Here is an 18,317-nt window from a genome sequence, read left to right on the forward strand (position 1 = left end):
AGCCAGTCATAAAATCTGATTTTAAACCTAACGGTAAGCATACTGCTAACGTGTAATGAAGACCAGATAGTAAATGTTTGTTTTCATACATTTATACAATATAGCCAATTTTGACTTTGCAGCTGGCCCGTCGAGGAAATCTTTCAGTTGGGCCTCCAGGACAAGACTCATCCCAATAAACATCAACCTGCTCACTGTAATGGAGCAAGTTGAAATGCAACGCTGCAGCCTTTTCTTCTTTAGCCTACGGCAGCCATATATAGACCCTAATGCAGAAAAATACCATTATTCCTTTTACACAGCCTATTGATATTTTAAGTGGTCATAGGATGAGAAGCAGAACTGAATGATGTAACATTGACGAGTCGCTAACTGCACTTCAGCAAGGCAGGCTCCCTCCCTCCCCTCCCTGATCTGAGGGAGGTTTCCCTCTAGTGGTCATGTACTGAAATACAAGGCCTGCCCTCATCACAGATACGAACCATTACTCTTACTAACCGACATGTCAGAGCTGCCAGCTGTCAACGGGGTTGGGGGAAATATTGACAAATGTTCACCTTTGCTTTGCTCCATTTTAGAGCACAATAAGAAATACCCCAGAATGGTGTAAAGTCTACCCCTGACCGTCATACTGATGTCCATGTTGCAGTTTTGTACTTTTATGGGTACTAAAAAGCTCCCGTGTTCTTCCTCTTGAGCTCTGACGACCACATTCCACACAGTGGGGTTCATCTCTCTCAAAGGAACAATTTATAGGAACGAAAGCGGTTGAGATTAGCTCTCCTCTTTGAACAGAAATCAGTCTGGATAAAAAATGCTTGATAAAGTCTCCGTGACAACAATGAATGGACACAGACTACACAATAGACACCACAAACAGACACCACACAATAGAGTGAGCTACAAGCATGGTAGATGGAAATATATCCAGTGTGGCCTTAAGAAAATAAATTGGTCAGAATGCAGGATAACTGCAGTAACAAATACTGCATCAAAAATACGTTTTTTTTTACAGCAGTAATTTTGAAGTGTAACTGCAGTTCAACTGCAGTACAATTCAGTTATTCTGCCATTTCTGCATCCAAAACACCACAATCGACTTCAGTTACTCCACTTTTACTGCAATCTGTTTTTGTAAAGGTGGTTTTCAGACAGAATGCCTATAAGAGTTGTAGTGTTTAAGACTGAAATATTGTTGATCTTCACAACAACACAAGTCTAGATATACATGTGTCACAACAAAGGCCACCAAAATCATAATATCCTCTTTATTATTTACAGGTATTTTACAATACATGAATAGAGAAGCACCATTTTTTCTTCCCCATGGTAATTGGCTTGTGATTGGAGACGTACAATGATATGAAGGACAATAAAACAAAGGCATCCACATGTTCAGGACTTAATCAAACCTTATCCTTGGGCTCAGCACATCTAGTAAACTGCTTTAGATTAAAAAAGGTTGCACTGGGTAAAGTGGCTGTAAAAGTCTAAGCAACCCACCCAATCTGCAACTTGACACACAGAGATATTAGCTGAAGATGTCACCTATATGAAATAAGAGGACAGGCTGCTATAGCTATGCTAACTGATCTTAGACCTAGATACTGTGCTTTTCCAGACACAGACCCTGGATAGGTGCCTAGTAATACGATCAAATACTGTTGCAATGAATGAATGGGATTTATTGAGGCCGAACCTTCTTTCCCCACAATGGCAGCTGAGGAGAATGGAGTAGTTATCTTACATTACTAGATTCTGATGCTTTGTTTCTGAAACCTGTTTCCTTCACCTGCACACGCTAGCTATTAATAACTGGATTATTTTAACACTAGACCACAACAAGAGCCAAAACACTGAATGAAAACACAATTATAACATCTTGAAGTGAAAACAACACATAAAAAAAGAAGACCAAAAAGCAGCAGCAATGACTGTAGTCCCTGGTCACATACACTAGGTCATTAAAAAGGCACTCCGGTTGTCATGGGGAAATCTTTTTATATTTGGTATTTATTTAACTAGGCAAGTCAGTTAAGAACAAATTCTTAATTGCAATGACGGCCTACCCCGGCCAAACCCTAACGACGCAGGGCCAATTGTGCGCCGCACTATGGGACTGCCGATCACAGCCGGTTGTGATACAGCCTGGAATTGAGATGAAGCACTGAGATGACGTGCCTTAGACCGCTGCGCCACTCAGGAGCCCATCAGCAAAACCACAGGTCTAAAAGTTCCACAATCATGTGTTTTTAAATCAAATCTCTATGGTCCGTGGTCAGATCTACATGAGCTGTTATGACGCAAATGAAACATTTCTAAATAATCTCATGAAGGATCTTTGACAGAATGAGAATAATCCACAAGTGGTGAAATTGTAGTCTGTATCGTTCTGAAAATCATATTTCTTAAAACAGCAGATTAAAAGCTGACACACACTTATCACAAAATGACCAAAATCCCGACAAGCAGGAAAAACTATGAGCCACTCAGTAGAATGAATACAAAAGTGTCATACCAAACAATCCAGGAGAATCATCTTTTCAACACGGGGTCCTTCCCTAGTTAGCAGGCTGCTGTGCTGATGGTGGTAGGTCTACTACTGAGGACCTAAAGTGAGGATGATCGAGGTAAAAAAAAAAGCCCTATTGAGCTGTATGCCCAGTCCTCTCCTCTCTATCCTTATGGATCACATGCTCACTGAGAGGACAAGCTATGGGCATGACGGGTATAACACGTCGCTCTCCGCAGGTTAACTAGTGCCCCCCCCTCAGCCCAGCGCGTCACACACCTGAAGCACTCTGTGGTTGAAGTCCTCTGGCTGGTCAGCATAGACGTAGTGGCCCGCCCCTCTGATAGCCTGGGAGAGAGGAGGAATAGAAATATGAGATCAGATACACATTCTGGAGAATCCTATTCATCTCGGATTTAACACTTCAATTCACTTTTTTTCCTGCCACCTGCTGAATAAATCTGAATATAAAAGCTGAGCCAGCTGCCTCACACATTACTAGACAACCACACACAGACAGCATCTTAAGTGTTCAGCTTATAGGAATTGAAACGTACTATGATCTCCACATGAGAGTTTGGCCTCAATCCTTTGATAGCGTTGCCCGAGTTACCGTCGATGCTGGAGCGTGACCCATATATCACAGTAATAGGGATGTCAGCATGGAGCAGGCCAATCCTCTGCAGCATAGGCCTCTTGGCCCACCCGTATGGGATGGTCATGTTCTTGAAGGCTGTCTCACCACTGCAACAGAGTAAACAAACATGATTATTACTAAAGAGGGAGAAGTACAGCAATAAGGTATATGATAATCTGATCTTCTCAGAATAATCGTTAATAAGCAGCTACTTTGAACTCACCTCTACAACAGAGCAAAACTAACATTTTCACTGAAGTAAGGGTTTGAGACAAATGAAAATCACAGCCTATATTAAAAAAGCATTTCAGAATTGAAGTGCTTCCTGTCCATGTAATCGTATTAATCTTAATCATAACATCTTCTTCATCATGGTCGAAGAGGAAAACATTGTCATGAACTGTGTTGAAACTCACTCAGACAGACTGTAAATACAGGCCCAGAGGAAGTGGAGGTAAAAAGCCAGTGAACTCAAACAGGAACTAAAGAGAGAGAGAGAGGGACTAACCTGGGAGTCTGGACGTTCAGGTGATAGATATACTCTGTGACCGTGTCGTCGTTGAACATGGACAAGTATTTCTTCTTGAAGTCTGGTCTTAGAGTTGAAACAAGTGTGGGACCTTGAAGAACAAAGGAGGTGGGTTTGAAGGCTGGTAAAAACTCCATCCCATAAATAATGCAGTCTTCCAGTCAGACAGGTATATAATTGAAATGTAATTTACAGTAGTATTTCTATGTCTGTCATCCATCTAGTCAGACAGGCTGCCAGTCTTACCCAGTGGCCCCACCAGACGTAGCCCTGCCAGGGGGTTGAAAGGGCTCACAATGGCTCCCAGGGCTTTGATCCACACGGGGATGGGCCTGTCCTGGTCTTCTGGGTCTGGACGCTCAGGTAAGCCCCATGGCTCAACCAGCACCATGTGCTTTACCCTACAGGACAGTGAAGAGGAAAGGTCAGCCCCATGGCCCAACCAGCACCATGTGCTTTACCCTACAGGACAGTGAAGAGGAAAGGTCAGCCCCACAGTTCAACCAGCACCATGTGTTGCACCCTACAAGACAGTGAAGAGGAAAGGTCAGCCCCATGGCTCAACCAGCACCATGTGCTTTACCCTACAGGACAGTGAAGAGGAAAGGTCAGCCCCACAGTTCAACCAGCACCATGTGTTGCACCCTACAGGACAGTGAAGAGGAAAGGTCAGCCCCACGGCTCAACCAGCACCATGTGCTTTACCCTACAGGACAGTGTAGAGGAAGGTCAGCCCCACGGCTCAACCAGCACCATGTGTTGCACCCTACAGGAGAGTGAAGAGGAAAGGTCAGCCCCACGGCTCAACCAGCACCATGTGCTTTACCCTACAGGACAGTGAAGAGGAAAGGTCAGCCCCACAGTTCAACCAGCACCATGTGTTGCACCCTACAGGACAGTGAAGAGGAAAGGTCAGCCCCACGGCTCAACCAGCACCATGTGCTTTACCCTACAGGACAGTGTAGAGGAAGGTCAGCCCCACGGCTCAACCAGCACCATGTGTTGCACCCTACAGGACAATGAAGAGGAAAGGTCAGCCCCACAGTTCAACCAGCACCATGTGTTGCACCCTACAGGACAGTGAAGAGGAAAGGTCAGCCCCACAGTTCAACCAGCACCATGTGTTGCACCCTACAGGACAGTGAAGAGGAAAGGTCAGCCCCACAGTTCAACCAGCACCATGTGTTGCACCCTACAGGACAGTGAAAAGGAAAGGTCAGCCCCACGGCTCAACCAGCACCATGTGTTGCACCCTACAGGACAGTGAAGAGGAAAGACCATACTCCATCACCGCCAAACTGAAATAACTGAAACGCCTCTATGGTTGTGAACAAAATAAGTTGAGGTCGTATTGAAAGATCTGGAAAGGAAATAATCTAAACCACTAGGGCACAGTTTATTAAGTGGTCTGTCCATCAGTGAACAGAACAGGGGAAATAAAGGCGGCGTTTAGACAGGCAGACCAATTCTGATATTTCTTTCCGTAATTGGTCTTTTGACCAATCAGATCAGCTCTGAAAAAATTCTGATGTGAAAAGAAAGATCAGTGGTCAAAAGACCAATTAGTGGAAAATAATAACAGAATTGGGCTGCCTGTCTAAACATAGCCAAAGTGCCCCAGTCAGATTAAGAGCATTTTGTTCATAATTCAGAGCCAATTAGGATACTCAGGATGTGGCTGGCTGGCTGCTTGAATACTAGAAGGACAGGATGTGGCCGGCTGGCTGCTTGAATACTAGAAGGACAGGATGTGGCTGGCTGGCTAGCTGCTTTAATACTAGAAGGACAGGATGTGGCTGGCTGTAGGACTTTAATACTAGAAGGACAGGATGTGGCTGGCTGCTTTAATACTAGAAGGACAGGATGTGGCTGGCTGGCTGCTTGAATACTAGAAGGACAGGATGTAGCTGGCTGGCTAGCTGCTTTAATACTAGAAGGACAGGATGTGGCTCAGGATCTCAGATGATTCAGCTGAGATACAGCACAGAGGGGACTCTTTTTAAGGACATCAGAGGTTGTTATCAGAGGTTAGCACCTGCATACCAACATCCCGTGAGGTCTGGGGTGTACAGTATTAGTCAAGCATAGGAGGGTGAACCAAGGACTGGCTGAATACATGTAGTATTGTATCTTTAACCAAGGAGGTGGCTAAATACTAAGGAATAAAGCAACCATTCATATTGAAACCTGTCTATGGTTCTGAACTGAGGAAAGTGTTGGGTGGTGTCAGGTGGTACTTGCCTGGTGGGATACTTGAGCGAATAAGCAGCTGCCAAATAACCTCCAAAGTTATGTCCCAGCATGACCATGGCTTCCAGGCAGACTTTAGCCCTCCACTGCTCGATGGAGTCCACAAACTGGGCCTCAGCCTCCTTGGCGTCGGAGCTGAAGTAGGGCCTGCTGCTCTGGCCGAAGCCCAGCAGGTCAAAGGCATAGACGGGCCTCTATTATTAACAATAATAATAATGAAAATTCATTTTATTTATAAAGGCACTACACAACATGATAAAACGTACTAAAAATAGAAGTCACAGTGTTAAAAAGAAAGCATACACAATATATATAGCAGTCAGACAACAATTAGAGCTAGTTATATATAGCAGGTGTAGTTGACCAGTTGACCTATTGGTAGTTTCCTGTGCCCATCCTTCCAAATCTCTTTTGGAAGTCTGGAGAAATTCAGTATTGGATTTTGCATTTGACTGGCTGTGAGTAGAAATGAAGTTTCCCCTCCGAAGAGGCATTTCCTTGTTTTTCGTGTCTCTTTTCCTACCTTGTCGGACTACCTTTCGGTAGCCTATGCACCGTTAGTTACGTACCTTATTCATCCTTGCATAAACATCAGAAATATGATTCTAACAACCTGTTCACAGCCCCAACCATGCAAAATACTTCAGTGGTGTGATATGTGGCAATGTGACCTAGTTTCTATCTAGACTCTGTCGTACTACACCCCTTTACATTGTCTCTCAGAGGAGAACTTCCTCAGGCTTTCCAACGCTACATGAGACATACATGTGCTTCAGAGACTAACCTGTTGGGCCAGGGCGTCTAGGTTGAGGGCCCACAGGCCCACCCCTCCACCGAAGCCATGCAGCAGCACCAGGGGAGTCTGGTTCTTCATGTTTCCATTCAATGTGAGGGTCCACAGCATGTTACCATCCGAGATTGGGACATACTGCTGGGACACCTTGCCTGTGATGCCTGGGGATGAGACGGATCCACACATAATAATCCACAAATTGGCCATGGCTGGAAATACAGTTTGATGGTAAAGGAGAGAGGAATTCCTTACATTGCAGCATCTTCTCCTCTGCAGTCTTAAGCTGGTTCTGGGAAGTGGGGCACCAGGAGGGCAGCCAGCTGGTGATCCACGCTGTGGAAGTCCAGGACCTGCATAGACACAGACACAACTCATCAACCAGCCTAGGCTATAGCCTATACGGTCTGAGATTACATTGGTAGTCAGGAGTCATGTTGCTGACTGTTGTAATATTTCACAGCAAAAAGGAGACAAGACATTAAATGTAAAAAATAATAACTGGTAAACATGCTTCGGGATAGGTGAAAAGAAAATGACATGCAGGGTTTGTTAACTGATTGAACTGCCAGGGATGTTACTTCCTGCCTCAAGCACTGCATGCCGGGGAGGTAGAGTCAGTCTGACAATCACACCGGTAGGTAGGTTACCTCAACGTTCTGTCCAGGAAACTCAACAAATTGTAGAAAAGACTATGAATACCAAGAAACATCAGTATTCGCTGAGCCAGTCTGCAGCCAAAAAACAAACTAAAAAACAGAGTGGAAAAAGGGATGTTATATGGCAGGGACTACATGCAATAGCCTTATTAATCATATGTGCTTGTGTTAATTGAATGGGAAAATGCAGTTAGTGTTGGGGATGGGATTCGCTGCATTGGACTTAGTTACATCCAAAATAAAAAACAGATAAGAACGGTAAGGTATTGAATAATTGGTTCTTGAAAGAGGGTTGCAGTAGTGGAGAAGGATGTAGTGTACTGGCCTAAAGGCTTACACAAACCCTTGAACAAAGCTTTCAAGCCTTCCTAAAACATTTTATTTTAGGCATTTTGGAGATTGTCAATATGGCATTTCCACGGTAGCTGAATTACAATCGCATTAATAACCTTACCAATAAAAGCTATGAAGTCCACTTTATTCATTATCAAAGTGTCCTTTGACACCACACACGAATGAGCACAAGATTTCTTTACAGGCCTCCAAACCATCAGAAGCACCAGCCACGACAGTAGGTCAACTTACTACAAGTACGTCCATGTAAGCTCCATCAGTCCGCTCTGTAGTTCTACCAATCGGTTTCACGGCTTCTGCATACGATTCATCACGACTGATCCTATATCTCCGAGCCTCTCTCTGTACTTGGTATCCACCAAATGCTACACTGTGTTCTCCCCTACAATTACAGCACTTACCCTTCACATTGCTTCCACATTCACCGTAACCATGTGTCCCTCCTCACTTGGCACATCTTTTCTTTCCTTTACACTGAGCAGCTACATTCTTTGGCATTTAAAAAAATGCAGTGCATATGGGACAAATTCTCTAACATTGAAACTACGGAATCCGATCTGTACTTTTCTCAGCAAGACTTTATCAAACCTCAGCATCACTGATAAGCTTTCACTTCTTTGACCCTCTTTCCTACTGATCAACCTTTTGGCCTCAATCACTCTGCCTCCCTTCACATTTTCTTTAACATCATCTATGGACATAGATATTGGGACCACAGTGATGACTCCCCTCAATCTAGCATAAGCACCAGGGACATGGTTTTTAATCTTCAGAATAGTCTCTTGCTGAGCCTGGCTACCACACTATATTAACAATCTACCATTTCCAATGAACCGAGCTAATTTCACTTCACCTACGGCATTAGTTAGTCAGATGGGGCCTCACTTACACCCTGTGGTCTGTCAAACACTATCACCGCTTTCCACTCCCAACACATCACTACTCTTGTTTCATACCTTGGCCCTCTTTATGCTTTCTTCACTAAACGCTTCACTGCTTTCTGTATCATGATCTCTTTTCTTCCTATGTCTTTCCACTACCGACCATTCCCGTCATCCTCCCGCTCCATACCGTCAGAACTGACACCCATATTGTTCGCAACAGCTGTTCATTTCAAGCTTTAAACCGCTCTGTCGGTTTCATGACTTTTTGACGCGGAACAATGCCGCTTTCACGTGCTAGTCGGAACTAGGAACCTCGGAAATGTCGGGCATTCTAACTTGTTGTTGTCAATCACCTGCCGCGTTCAACTAATTAGCAAGTCGAATGTCCGAGTTTCCTAGCTCCGACTTGCACCTGAACCCGGCATAAACTATAAACAAGGCGACTGACACATGTCAAGTCATGAAATGTGTGTTAGTGTGTTAAATCACCTGAAAATGAACTTCAGTCTACAGGTGCTTGACGATAAAACAAGAACAATCAACATGCTAGGACTAGCTAATAACAAGACAAACAAGAGAAACATATTGAATCATGATTAACTTTTTGTGGGTCGCTTTTATCAATATTGTTATATTTAAAGAGTGGTTCTAAGTTTGTTTATTAAAAAAAAAACACTCACCCTCTCTCAGTAGTCACCGCTTGGTCAGCCATTCTTCACACAGATAAATCACATGATCCACAAAACATGACATCACCTGGCGTGTATTCATTAGGCAGTTTCCGTTGCAACACTTTTGCAATGGAAACCTTTTACCATACTTAAGGATCTAAACGGAAGCAAACCAAAGAGTGTCTATTGTATTGATAAGATAGTCAAGTGACCGCTCTAACAATCAAAACATGTCCTCAAATATGGAAGGCAGGCAGGAGGTGATATCAGGTGGGACCATTTAAAAAAAAAGTACCTTTATTTAACTAGGAAAGTCAGTAAAGAACAAACTCTTATTTGAAATGACTGCCTACCGGGGAACAGTGGGTTAACTGCCTTGTTCAGGGGCAGAATGACAGAGATTTACCTTGTCAGCTCGGGGATTCGACCCAGCAACCTTTCGGTTACTGGTCCAACGCGTTTATCAAAATTTGGGAGTTTATGTAGGTAGGTCCCTCCACGTCTCGTTCGCTCAGAGAAAGAGACGAAGTGAGAAGTTTTAATCGTCCCAAAATCTAGCCACGAAAATAAACCAACCAAGTAAATAATTTTTGTATGGAGGTCAATGAGTGTCGAATTTGGTAAACAAAAATGGTCATTTCTCATTTTCTACTTGACGCTTATTTGATTTAATAGACGTTTCGTAAATCTTAGGTGTTATGAATATATAAGTGGACGCATGTGGCATTTCGGCAAAAATGACTTTATATCTTAGTTGTGCCTGTTGTCAGAGCTTCTGTCCCCAGCCAAGGAGGGCATACAGCAACACCTAAATATTCTCTGCAGATTCTGTCAGACCTGGGCCCTGACAGTTAATCTCAGTAAGACAAACAATAATGGTTCTATAAAAGGTCCTGTTTCCAGGACCATGAATACAAATTCCATCTAGACACCATTGCCCTAGAGCACACAAAACTATACCTACCTCGGCCTAAACTTTAGCACCAAAGGTAACTTCTGAAAAGCTCTGAATGATCTGAGAGACAAGGCAAGAAGGGCCTTCTACGCTATCAAAAGGAACATACAATTTGACATCCCAATTAGGATCTGGCTAAAAAATACTTGAATCAGTTATAGAACCAATTGGGATTTATGGTTGAGGTCTGGGGTGTGCTCATCAACCAAGAATTCACAAAATGGGGAAAAACTAAATTGAGACTCTGCATGCAGAATTCTGAAAAAACATCCTCTGTGGTCAACGTAAAACACCAAATAATGCATGCAGAGCAAAATTAGGATGATATTATCAAAATCCAGAAAACAGCTGTTAAATTCTACAACAACCTAAAAGGAAGTGATTCCCAAACCACAATTAGACCTAACCAAATCATGAGAAAACAAAAAGATAATTTCTTGACACATTGGAAAGAATTTACTAAAAAACAGAGCAAACTGGAATGCTATTTGGCCCTAAACAGAGAGTACACAGTGGCAGAATACCTGGCTACCGTGACTGACCCAAAATTAAGGAAAGCTTTGACTATGTACAGACTCAGTGAGCATAGCCTTGCTATTGAGAAAGGCTGCCGAAGGCAGACCTGGCTCTCAAGAGAAGATAGGCTATGTGTACACTGCCCATTAAATTAGGTGGAAATTGAGCTGCACTTCCTAACCTCCTGCCAAATGTATGATCATGTTAGATAAACATATTTCCCTCAGATTACACAGACCCACAAAGAATTTAAAAACAAATCAAATTTTGATAAACTCCCATATCTATTAGGTGAAATACCACAGTGTGCCATCACAGCAGCAAGATGTGACATGTTGCCATAAGAAAAGGTCAACCAGTGAAGAACAAACAACCATTGTAAATACAACCCATATTTATGTTTATTTATTTTCCCTTTTGTACTTTAACTATTTGCACATCATTAGAACACTGTATATAGCCATAATATGTTGTCAGTGTAATGTTTACTGTTAATTTCTGATTGTTTATTTCACTTTTGTTTATTATCTATTTTACTTGCTTTGGCAATGTAAACATATGTTTCCCATGCCAATAAAGCCATTTGAATTGAATTGATAGAGGACTCATCATGGATATTACCCAATTTGGCATGGACATTTCCATTGAGGGCTTCCACCATTTATAAGTATTCAACTGGATGGGGATTCCTATGAGTTGGTAGCAATCAGCCAATGAAGAAAAAAATGGACTACTTTAAAATGGAGATAGCTTTAATGGGACTGCCCAAACTGTCACAGACGTTATAATGGCACAGATACAAAGATGAGTCCTCCATCTCTATGGCCTGTTGTTCACACGCGTATCTGCCCTCTCATTGGCTAGAATGGGCTCCTGAGTGGCACAGCGTTCTAAGGCACTGCATCTCAGTGCTAGAGGCGTCACTACAGACCCTGGTTCGTTTCCAGGCTGTCTCACAACCGGCCGCGATTGGGAGTCCCATAGGGCGGCACAGAATTGGTCCATTATCGTCCGGCCGGGTTAGGGTTTGGCCGGGGTAGGCCGTCATTGTAAATAAGAATTTGTTCTTAACTGACTTGCCTAGTTAAATAAAGGTTCAAATACAAGTGTCAACATTATAACTACTCTATTTTTTCCATAATAAGACATATGCCGTATGCCTGTCCTACTAGAAAAACGAGTTAGAATCCTATTCAAATGAGAAAGCCCCATAGAAAGTGTTCTTGTCGTGATTTAGTTACCTATGTTCCATAGAGTTAGATACAGGACTCTAGTGCCCAAAAGACTGTCTAAGCATGGGCAGCGCCTTTGAAGACTTTCACTATTTTGAAGTAGTCATTGGGGTGGGACTTCTTATGGGTTAAGGAATGAACACATAATTCCATCCAGGTCATCAGGAGGGATCAGCCAATGAATTATACTTGTGAGCAAACATTCCATAACTGCAGGTGGCATTCAATCACCAACCTTGGCTTTGTACCTTTTCAAACAACACACTCCAGGTGGCAGTATGCACACTTTCAGTTTGTTTACTATCTCATAGAAGTAGCAGACGAACAAAAGGGACTACACTGCCCATGCTCTCAGACACCATAATAAGACAGATACAATGTTGCGTCCTCTAACTATCTCTATGCTATGCAGGCCTACACACACAGCATAGCACGTTGGTGGGTGTGATAACTGCGGGCTGAAGTCTACAGCGGCGCTTGCCTGTCAGTGCCAGTGACGTGGAGAAGCAGAAGTCAAGCAACTCTTCTGATTTCTCAAGACAATAGAAGATTCGAAATAGGTTTTTATTGTCTACTTGGCTTCGCGGGCAACCTTTCAAAGTGGACCTTATTGCGCCAGCGAACGAAGGACGTGGTGAGTAGCCTTGTTTATAGAGATTTGTTGATGTAAAAGGCATACCGGTATCTACTTTTCCGATTTGCGTCAAATGTTTCCCAGTTGTACGTGACAATGTTACGTCAAAGCTCAACACATTTCTTCAGAGTAAAGCAATCATGAGTATACCCTGTAACAGTGTTTATAGCCACCCATCGATACTGCAACGAACGTGCGGTTCAAGCCCCGCCCTCTCTCACACCAAAACACTCAGCTGTCACTGTCAGTAGCCAGCTTTAGCTAATATTCAGAATCAGATTTTGGAGCAAATTACATTTGAACCTCTTTAATACATGGGAAATCTGTTTTTAAGCCGTTGTGATTCAACGTCTAAAGTAAACAGTCGAATGACATCAATCAGTTGGGCTAAACCCAAGCCATAATAATGACTAAAAGAGAATGCGTTTTAGAATATGAAGGCAACTTCAGAAGTTAACGACTTCAGACTGTAAAACGCTAGCCTGGGAAAGGTAAAGGGGGATACCTATTTAGTTGTGCAACTGAATCCAGTCAACTGAAATGTGTCTTCCGCATTTAACGCAACCCGTCTGAATCAGACCAGTCTCTTTAGCCCAAAAAACCTACAAAACTTCATTCATTTTCCCATAAGCTTTGTCCAACGAACTATGGCGGAGTTAGTGCCTACAAAAAGACGCCATTACTATTTCTCTATTGAACGTTGAGATTGCTGAAAGGCCAGCCTCTTTGGTAATGACAAGGAGTGGCAAGGAGTGGAATGTTAGCTAAAGAGACTGGTACTCAGACTAGTAAAACGCCTCAAGGCTGCACCCCTGAACATACCACACCTTGTTAGGTAATATAAGATTATTTTAGGCCAGGTGAAGGTGCTGCAACTCACATTTGCACAAGGAGCAATAAGCAATTTGGTTACCTAGAGCAACATTTGAATGTGCATCAACTGATATTTTATTTTATAGATTTAAATAGCCAATGTTGTTTATGTATTTAGGCTATGTAAAACATACTGTTACTGTACACCGATACTTGGATGTTCAAAACTGAAGAATGATATTCTGGCATTGTCATTTTGGTCCTTGTAGGCAGTCATGTTTAATTCATTTGTTTCCTATCTTGTCTCTCTCCAGGCTTCACAGGGAGAGGGGAAAATGCAAAAAAGCTTGTCAGTTTATGACAGTGATGGCTCAAAATTTGCCCCTCTGGTGGTCATCGAGTTGGTTTCGGAAACCAAAGAGGAAGCCATCGCATGGTTACTAAACAGGGTCAGAGACAAGCAGCAAGATGGAGGTACAGTACATTGAGCTTAGCTTACCTACTGTATATTGGGAACAGAGATTTGAAGCTTCCCAACATTTGAAACAGTCTTCTCTCCATCGCTTTTCAATTTGCCTCTGCTTCCTCTCTTGTATACAAATGTTAAACATTTGGCTTTCACTCTATCGTGCTCTCTGAAAGTGAGTGAAACTGATCCGATAACATATCTGGGCCCTTTTCCACAAAGAGTCTCAGAGTAGGAGTGCTGATCTAGGATCTGTTTATAAAATATTATTATGATCTAAATAGCAAAACTGACCCTAGATCAGCACTCCTACTGTGAGATGCTTTATGAATACAGGCCCTGATGCCACCTGCGATAACCTATGTGAAAACAAAGCAGGCTGACCTTATCACTTATATCGTGAAATACTCACTGAAAAGAGCATGGTTCGGTACAATAGTGTGAAAGTCCCTTTTAGTTACTGTATCTATTAACCAGTCAGTCTGGCTCTGCTGATACAATATGGTTGTCCTAGGCTACGTCCCAAATTGGCACCCTATTCCCTACATGGTGCACTACTTTTGACCAGAGCCCTATGAGCCCTGGTCAAAAGTAGTGCACTATAAAGGGAATAGGGTGTAATTTGGGACTAACACCTAGTCTATTGACGCATTCATACCTGTCCTGATTCCTCTGCTGTGTTAGGGGCTGAGCTGCTGGTGGAGCAGCTGACTCCAGGGGCCCAGGGCACGGAGAAGGACAACCCCAATGTGTATGTGGTGGGGGCCTCCTGGCAAAGGCTCCTATGCGGAGCTGAGGACGTGGGCCTCTTCAAGGAGTTCAACGACGGCTCCATGAGAGGCTTCACGTATGCCAACAAGCACAACTTCAAAGAGTTCCAAGGTAATCTAGGGTACAGTACGTCACAAATGGCGCCCTATTCCTTATCGCATAGGGCGCCATTAGTGATGCATACATAGCAAACTGTGAATGTACTATAGATGATGAATTGTATTTGAAATGTTCTGTATTATACTATTACAACTATATTACTATACAATTACAATGCAATAACTAGATTGATATGTAAATACGTGTTTAAGTTAACATCATTACTACACTAGTGTAAGAGCATGTTATTGTATTGTAAAGTGACTGTAACTGTGTTAATTGTCTGTGTCTCTATACTACAGGTGATGGGGACGGTTTTCTGAGCATGGCAGAGTGTCAATACATCATAAAACATGAACTGGACAACCTGAGGGCCAAGGATGAGGCCCACGTGCCTGGATATCCTAAAATGAAACTGTATCCAGGGAAGTCAGTGAGTAAGTACAGAACTGACCCTATGACCTAGTGGTAGCCTAGTGGTTAGAGCGTTGGGCTAGTAACCGAAAGGTTGCAAGTTTGAATCCCCAAGCTGACAAGGTTAAAATTTGTCATTCTGCCCCTGAACAAGGCAGTTAACCCACTGTTCCTAGGCCTTCATTGAAAATAAGAATTTGTTCTTAACTGACTTGCCTAGTTAAATAAAGGTAAAATAAATAAAACATTTAAAAAATGACCTCAGCCACACAAACACTGTGTGCACAGTCATCAAACCTGGGTTCAAATAGTATACATTTTCTTTCAAATACTCTGAGCCTGCTGCCTGGATTGGATTGCCAGATGGGCAGGGTTTGCACTTTTGGGACTATTCCATTGGTTCCATTGTGCTAGAGAAGCTCAGAGCCATTCACACTGTGGGCAGTTTGTTAGGTACACCACTCCGTTCACCAAAATAGTGCGTTCCTACAGACAGTGAGTCACGTGGCTCTAAAGCAGGCAGACAGGCATCGAGGCATTCAGTTACTGATCGATTGAACGTTAGAATGGGCAAAGCGACTGAGCGTGGTATGATCGTCGGTGCCAGGCGCACCGGTTCCAGTATATTTTCATGCATGACAGTGTCAAGGGTTTACCGAGAATGTAGCGACAAACAAAAAACATCCAGTCAGCGTCAGTCATGTGGGCAAAAACGGCTTGTTGACGAGAGGTTGAAGGAGAATAGCAAGAATCATACAAGCTAACAGGCGGGCCACAAACAGGCAAATAATGGCACAGAACGTCATCTCGGAACACACAACTCGTGGGTCCTTGTCACGGATAGGCTATTGCAGCAGACAACCACACTGGGTTCCACTCCTATCAGCTAAAGACAAGGAGCAGCTCCAGTGGGGATGCAATCACCAATACTGGACAATTGAGAAGTGTAAACACATCACCTGGCCCAACGAATCCCTGTTCCTGTTGCATCATGCTGATGTCAGGTGTATAGATCTTATGCATGGCTGAGTCAAGTTCAGCACAAATTAAAACCAATACTATTTGAACCCAGGTCTGAAGCCAATACCATATTTGAAACATAACATACATAATCCTCACATTGTCTCCCCATCAGAGTCAGCAATAAGGACAATAAATATGCAAATGTCAGTGGATTATTCAAATACGAGATAAGGAGTCAATGCTCTTGCTGAGCAGATAGACTGCTATTCAGCTTAACCAATTGTTTAGAAAAATAATGCAACGTTTTGGAAATACTTTTGTCAAGAAATGACATGAAATTAAAGCTTTTTATTTTCATACAAATATACTAGTACATTATATGTGGGTCCCCACCATTGTCTGTATGTTATTGTTTTAGAAAACTAAGCTTTCTCTCATTATGAGGAAAGTTAACAGTTCAAACTCAATGAAAAACAACTCAACTGTTTTCATTGCTCTCAAGTAGCCAATTTTTTCAGTCATTTTTAGCACTTCAGCAACTTAACAAGGGAATTATCGCTCACCAAAAGAGCATAGTCCTGCATAGGCCAGCGTTTCCCAGCTCCAGTATCCCCAACAGTACACATTTTTATTGTAGCTCTGGACAAGCACACCTGATTCAACTTGTCAACTAATCATCAGGCCCTCAATGAGTTGAATCAGGTGAGTTTGTCCGAGGCTGTAACAACATGTTCTGTTGGAGGTACTGGAGTTGGGGAAACACTAGCCTGGGCCACTAGTTCAAGTTTCGTTATGTTTATCTAATAAAGATGGCTAGAATCACATGACAAATAGCGTCAGGAGACTGGGGGGGGGGCTCTTCTGTTGGGACTGGGGGGACTGACTCTTCTGTTTTTAATCTAATCTCAGTACGTAGAATGCAATCAAAGGGGATCCTTGTCCAAGTTTTCCCTCTGCATGAGAAGGAGGAACTCAAGAGGCTTTCCTTTTCCTGGTTCAAAAAGATCAAGTTGTCCTTCCAGCCTCTTGGTAAGTTACAGTTGCCATGGCTTGATCATTTTGCCCTTTGAATCCTGAGGCTACACTTGTCAAATGTATTGACTGCAATATTATCTTAGTGTTATCCATCTCTTTCAATATGAACTTCACTGGAGTATATAAAATGATTAGGCTATCACCATGTACAAGACATGGAACATTCTAAGAACCTTTGAATGGCTTGTTTGTGACTAAATCCTCCCCATGATTCCGCATGGTCCATCCAGATGACATCAGGCACTACTTTGGTGAGGGTATGGCACTCTACTTTGGTTTCCTGGAGTACTTCACCTTGGCCCTGATCCCCATGGCCCTCATAGGGATACCATATTACCTCTTCGACTGGGAGGACTACGACAAGTTCACGGTGTTCGCTGGCTTCAACCTGGTGTGGTGCACGGTGATCCTGGAGTTGTGGAAGCGCCTCAGCGCTTCGCTGGCGTACGGCTGGGGCACCCTGAGCAGGAAGAAAGCCTTCGAGGAGCCGAGGCCGGGCTTCCACGGCGTCTTGGGCGTCAACCCCGTCACGGGGCGGGCGGAGCCACTCTATTCAAACGCCAAGCGTCAGCTGAGGATCTACCTGGTGTCTGTTCCCTTTGTGCTGCTGTGCCTCTACCTGTCTCTGTACGTCATGATGATCTACTTTGACATGGAGGGCTGGGCCTTGATGATCCATGATGAGGAGCCTACCTTCTGGACGGGACTGCTACTTTTTATCCCCAGTATTATCTACGCTGTGGTTATAGAGATCATGAACCTCATATACCGCTATGCTGCAGAGTTCCTCACTGGCTGGGGTGAGTGGGATTGGATGGGTGGTTGGGTGGATGAATGCATTTTAGCTCATATTTTATAATACATACAATGTTGTTTTAACAATGCAGAAAACAACAGAACACACAAATCATTGAGGCTAAAAATACATTGTCTTAATGCTACAGTGGTGTTTCCTGTGTCCCTCTTGTTCTTCTGCTGACTGTAAGGAGAGTTGTTGACTTGATAGAAGACAAACTGTTTCTGAAGTCAATGTTATTTTTGCTTTAGAAAACCACAGGCTTGAGTCAACATTTCAAAATCACCTGGTCCTTAAAGTATTGGTGGTGAGTCTTACAGGAAATTGGTTCGTTTCC

General features: G+C 43.2%; 2 protein-coding genes across 6 annotated transcripts in view; one reads left to right on the forward strand and one right to left on the reverse strand.

The window, feature by feature from the left end:
* Positions 1–1,254: 1,254 nt before the first annotated feature.
* On the reverse strand, positions 1,255–9,448 carry abhd5a (abhydrolase domain containing 5, lysophosphatidic acid acyltransferase a). Of its 5 annotated transcripts, XM_071396281.1 has the most exons (10): positions 9,296–9,354; positions 7,369–7,467; positions 6,974–7,071; positions 6,713–6,882; positions 5,920–6,122; positions 3,925–4,079; positions 3,658–3,769; positions 3,070–3,256; positions 2,792–2,860; positions 1,255–2,610 (listed from the first exon to the last, which is right to left on the reverse strand). In XM_071396281.1, the coding sequence occupies exons 1-10, from the start codon at positions 9,325–9,327 to the stop codon at positions 2,566–2,568; spliced, it is 1,170 nt and encodes a 389-aa protein (XP_071252382.1). In that variant the 5' UTR covers positions 9,328–9,354; the 3' UTR covers positions 1,255–2,565. The 5 variants fall into 5 exon arrangements, with proteins under 5 accessions (XP_071252382.1, XP_071252384.1, XP_071252383.1 ...); XM_071396283.1 differs by lacking the exon at positions 7,369–7,467 and having other exon boundaries at positions 9,296–9,448; XM_071396282.1 differs by lacking the exons at positions 7,369–7,467; positions 9,296–9,354 and adding an exon at positions 9,105–9,263.
* A 2,966-nt stretch (positions 9,449–12,414) lies between these two features.
* Positions 12,415–18,317, forward strand: part of ano10a (anoctamin 10a) — a 36,079-nt gene continuing 30,176 nt past the window's right edge. Inside the window, exons 1-7 of the mRNA XM_071396278.1 lie at positions 12,415–12,623; positions 13,751–13,910; positions 14,587–14,784; positions 15,075–15,209; positions 17,059–17,178; positions 17,415–17,984; positions 18,232–18,287. Of these exons, the coding sequence (XP_071252379.1) occupies positions 13,772–13,910; positions 14,587–14,784; positions 15,075–15,209; positions 17,059–17,178; positions 17,415–17,984; positions 18,232–18,287 (1,218 nt within the window). The 5' untranslated portion in view covers positions 12,415–12,623; positions 13,751–13,771. The remainder of the gene's footprint in view (positions 12,624–13,750; positions 13,911–14,586; positions 14,785–15,074; positions 15,210–17,058; positions 17,179–17,414; positions 17,985–18,231; positions 18,288–18,317) is intronic.

The sequence above is a fragment of the Salvelinus alpinus genome, chromosome 4 (assembly GCF_045679555.1).
Source record: "Salvelinus alpinus chromosome 4, SLU_Salpinus.1, whole genome shotgun sequence".
NCBI classification, from domain to species: Eukaryota; Metazoa; Chordata; class Actinopteri; order Salmoniformes; family Salmonidae; genus Salvelinus; species Salvelinus alpinus.

Bases quoted from the DNA above. Each gene is read 5' to 3' on its own strand.
- abhd5a (XM_071396281.1), bottom strand. From the start codon at position 9,327: ATGGCTGACCAAGCGGTGACTACTGAGAGAGG. The intron at 7,072-7,368 runs GTAACCTACCTA...GTGTCTATGCAG, and splicing joins TTCCTGGACAGAACGTTGAG to GTCCTGGACTTCCACAGCGT. The intron at 3,770-3,924 runs GTAAGACTGGCA...TTGTTCTTCAAG, and splicing joins ACGTCTGGTGGGGCCACTGG to GTCCCACACTTGTTTCAACT.